The 4,039-nt window shown below is 40.5% G+C and overlaps 1 protein-coding gene across 1 annotated transcript in view; it reads left to right on the top strand.

Moving 5' to 3' along the window:
- RBM33 (RNA binding motif protein 33) overlaps positions 1-4,039 on the top strand; it is a 112,458-nt gene that overhangs the window by 90,469 nt on the left and 17,950 nt on the right. Inside the window, exons 17-18 of the mRNA XM_031061729.1 lie at positions 2,055-2,258; positions 3,626-3,814. Coding sequence (XP_030917589.1) covers positions 2,055-2,258; positions 3,626-3,814 — 393 coding nt within the window. The remainder of the gene's footprint in view (positions 1-2,054; positions 2,259-3,625; positions 3,815-4,039) is intronic.

Raw genomic sequence — 4,039 nt, 5'->3', positions numbered from 1 at the left:
ATTTTTGGTTTGGAAAGAAATGGTTGCAAATATTTATGGTTCTCACAGCAGGCATTTAGCAGAGATTAGATTTTAACTCCCAGTTATTGCATTTAAATTCCTCCTAGAATTTTTTTGTTCCTTTTAGTTTCATCATTTTCCAGGTGCTGTAGGGTTGAATAAATGAAATTATCTGATCAAGGCATATAGCTTATGGTGATGTTGATATCAGAACTAATATTAAACAAGGATTTAATGCTGGTAAGGTTTTGTGCATATGTTTGGGTTTTTCAGGAGTGCTCTTGCTTTTGTATTTTTGAATACAAATTGAAGAGAAACTGAAGGGAAAGCTTTGTAATTTCTCACTAATTGCTGCTCTCAAAGGTTTATATACCAAACTTTCCATGAAGACTTGGTGCCATTCAGTTCAGCAGAGAAAAGAACCTGTTTGTGATTAGAGGTGGAAAAGACTGATGCACATTTCTGTTGCTTTCTTGTTTTGGACACTGTGGACAAATGCTATGATGAGCTTTAGGCTTTTGAGTTGTAGTGAAAGGAGGTTTGAAGCTCCTTTGTCTGGGATTTAAATACTTGAGTTCTTGAGAAATTGTAGCCTGCATATACTTTATCATGCAGAGGCCTTGATTTTGAGGTGTAAATTCTGAACTACTGAACTATCAAACCTAAGACTGGCCCTCGTACCACAGATTATTTCTTAACCAAATCTTAGCTGAGGCTTAGTAACCAGTCCTCACTAGGTATTGATTTTGCTTTTCTTTAATGAAGAGGTACTAATTTGTATTCTCAATGAAAGTAATTTTGCTATTAGACCATAAGTCTGTTCCTTCTGCACCCTTGTGTTTGTCTCCTTATCCACGAGACATGTGCCAGTTAGCATGAAACCCTCTGGTTTGTGATGTGTTACAGGTGCAAAAGGAGTTTTGTGAATATTTAAGGGAAGGGAAAAAGAAAATCCTGTGTAAATAAAGGTGCTTTCATAATATTTTGCTTTTTTTCCCTTAGACATGCATTCTATTTGAGAGCTTTTGTGGGGTTACCAGAGGTTGGTTAGGGAGTTAGTCAAAGCCTTCCCCCTGCAAATAAAATGTTCATTAGTATTTGAGGTCTGAAGTTGAAGTCCTGTCAAGGCATAGATACTGCTGTTGAAACTGCAATAATACAATGCAGGTCATGGATGCAAAAGTACCTGATCTTTTGTCAGACTCTGTGGTTCGTGCTCCATGGAGTTTTCAGTGATTGTTGTAATCTGGACAGGCAGACACAAATTCAAGAATCACCTGTTTCTAGGAAAAAAATGAACTGTTGTGTAGAGGCAGTGGAAGGGAATAATTTCAGTGCTTTTAAGCTCATGGTTGTACTGTGCCTGATTGCACCAAGAGATGTTGTGGCAAGAGTTACCTTGGATGAGAGAGACACTGAGATGGTGTTTCACTGTGTTTGTGATTACAAATATAAGAGCTTTGTAAGGCAAACAAAAAACCACCTTGAGGAACTGTTCCAAGTACAGACAGTGTCCAAGGAAAGGGACTGCTTAAAAAGCTGCTGGTATAGAAGTTGGAGAAGGAGTATGCACTTAAAAATAAGTATCAGTTTTTTAACTAAAGAGAGGTCGGAGGCTTAAAGATGAGCAGAACATTTTCCTGATTCTTCCAGCCTTCACAGTTCTTTGCTCTTCCTTCTGTAATGTGTATGTCTCTCATTATATTTAAAAAAAAAAGAAGTAATAAAAATATAACACACACCATAGTTCTCATGTAACCTGGAAGGGAGAATAATTTGGAAAGAGAAGTGAAAACATGAAAAGACATGATTGACCATTGTAATTATAATAAAACCTGAACAAATTAAACTGTTGTTCAGCTAGCACAGATTTATTTTAGGCTGAAGTGCAATTTCCAGGCTGAGCCTTTGCACGCGCCTGCCGCAGCCACCAGTTTGCTTTAGCAGGCAGAGCCCTGGACACTCTCTGAATGAGCTGAATGTGGCAGGAGCCTGCTCAGGGCAAGGGTGTGCAGTGCCTGGACCCTGAGCCGCTGTTGTGTTGTTGATTTCAGCAGGGGGGAGAGGATGCTGGCTTTTTTCACCCCGAGGGCCAACCCCAGCGGCCTCAGCAACCCCCGGAGCCGAAACAGCCGCCAGTGCGGAAGGTCACATTGACAAAGGGAATGCAGCAGCACCAACAGCAGCAGCAGGCACAGATCCATTCACCAGCTCCTCAAGGAGTCAAAAACATCCAGGGAATCCATCAACCTAAAAAGGTGATTTTTAGATGCATATTGGTGCTAGAAGTTTCACTGTCTAGCTGTGTTGCTTTATTAATAACCAGCATTCTGTTTGTCAATTGCCAGGAGATGCATAATTGCATATAAAGCTTTTAATCTAGAGAGATTTGTTTGTATCCAGCACAGACTGGCTGTGCCTGCAGGTTGCTTTATCTGCTGATGTTCTGGCCAGCTCAGCACTCCCTGGGGAAGTGCACGTGTCCCAAGACAGCTACTGGAAGAGATGGTAACCAGTGTGCTTTTTAGCTTTAAAACCAAGTGGGTTTTGAAATTGTGCTTAAGATGTCATTTTAGCAGTTTGCTGCTTATGTAGGAGCACACAGTAACTGTTTCAGGATGCTCTTTGCTGGATCCACTCAGAACAGTTGGTGATCTTGTAACTTGATTTTTGCCCTGAGCATGCACTGGTAGGAGGCAGGGAAGGGTCAGGGTGGCAGCAGTGTGTGCCTTCTCTGCATTTGCAAGCTGGCACACTCCTTGAAGGTAGCTGGCATTTTGGCTTTTAAGTTCTTGGTTTTGAACTGTTGGCCATAATCTTCCTGTTTCATATAAGGATAAAGTTTTGTTGCAGATGTGAAGGGTATGAAAAGTTATTACCCATCATAGGCTTTCCAAGTAGGAATCAAGAAACTCTGTTGATGGGTTTTGAAGTGTTAAGTGTTAACTTAAGTGTTAACTCTGTTTGATGTTTGTTACTCTGTTTCATTGTTATTTTTCCACTCTCTTATTGTTCAGCATTTAATTTGCAAGAATTAAATCCATGCATTTCCTTCTCCAGAGTACAGGAAAAAGGAACTTTGAAAAAAGTTATTTTAAAGTTATTTAGTCTTATGCAAATAAAACAAAGATTTGGTAGCAGTAGAGATTGAAGGTGCTTGAAACACTTTGCTGATCTTGTGAGTACATTAAATTTAACTATGGGTTAAGAATAGAAGAAGGAGAGGGATCACCTGTTGGGTTTTTTTGTCCATACTCAAAATGTGGGAGCTGAACACATGCTGCTGATGTGATCAGTGTTGAAAACTAGGTTATATATTTTTGTCTGAGATCCTCCACTGCATGGTTGATCAATCTGTGCTACAGCTGAGGCTTCTAGGATGAATGCAGTATATATAACTCAATATATAACTTCTTATCCTGCTAAAAGAGGTTTGCATAAGCAGTGGAGGAATATGTTAGTAAATGGCCTTTCAAATTGGCAAGCAGCAACAAGCTGTTTTAAATCAACGTGTACTTTAATCAAGTCTTCAAGTAAATAGCCAACTTTTTTATCCTCTGTCAAGTGCAGCACACAGAGTCAGTGGGTAAGTAAATCAAAATACTGTTACTTTTGTTGTTGGCAGGTCATTATGCACGGCAGAGGCAGAGGAGTAGCAGGCCAGATGGGCCGAGGACGCTTGATGCCAAATAAACAGAACCTGCGAGTGGTGGAGTGCAAACCTCAGCCCTGTATTGTGTCAGTTGAAGGGCTTTCTTCATCAACTACTGATGTCCAACTGAAAAACCTGCTGATGTCAGTGGGACCCATTCAGGTAGGTCAACCTTGGTTTATCATTTTTGTGCCAAAAGGCTTTCATTCCAGAAAGCTCAGTTAATTCCCCGACACTAAATACAATGCGTGTTTATTGGTAATTTATGTTTGAAGGCACCCCCACCCACACAAGCTACACCTGGTAGCAAAGGCAAGCACGTGATGATATTGCAGCACAGGAGGCACGGCAGGATTTTGCTAACCATCACATTTCTGCTGCAAAACT

The sequence above is a fragment of the Geospiza fortis genome, unplaced genomic scaffold (genome assembly GCF_000277835.1).
Source record: "Geospiza fortis unplaced genomic scaffold, GeoFor_1.0 scaffold282, whole genome shotgun sequence".
In the NCBI taxonomy this organism is placed as follows: Eukaryota; Metazoa; Chordata; class Aves; order Passeriformes; family Thraupidae; genus Geospiza; species Geospiza fortis.
This window is presented reverse-complemented; position numbering and strand designations above follow the sequence as displayed.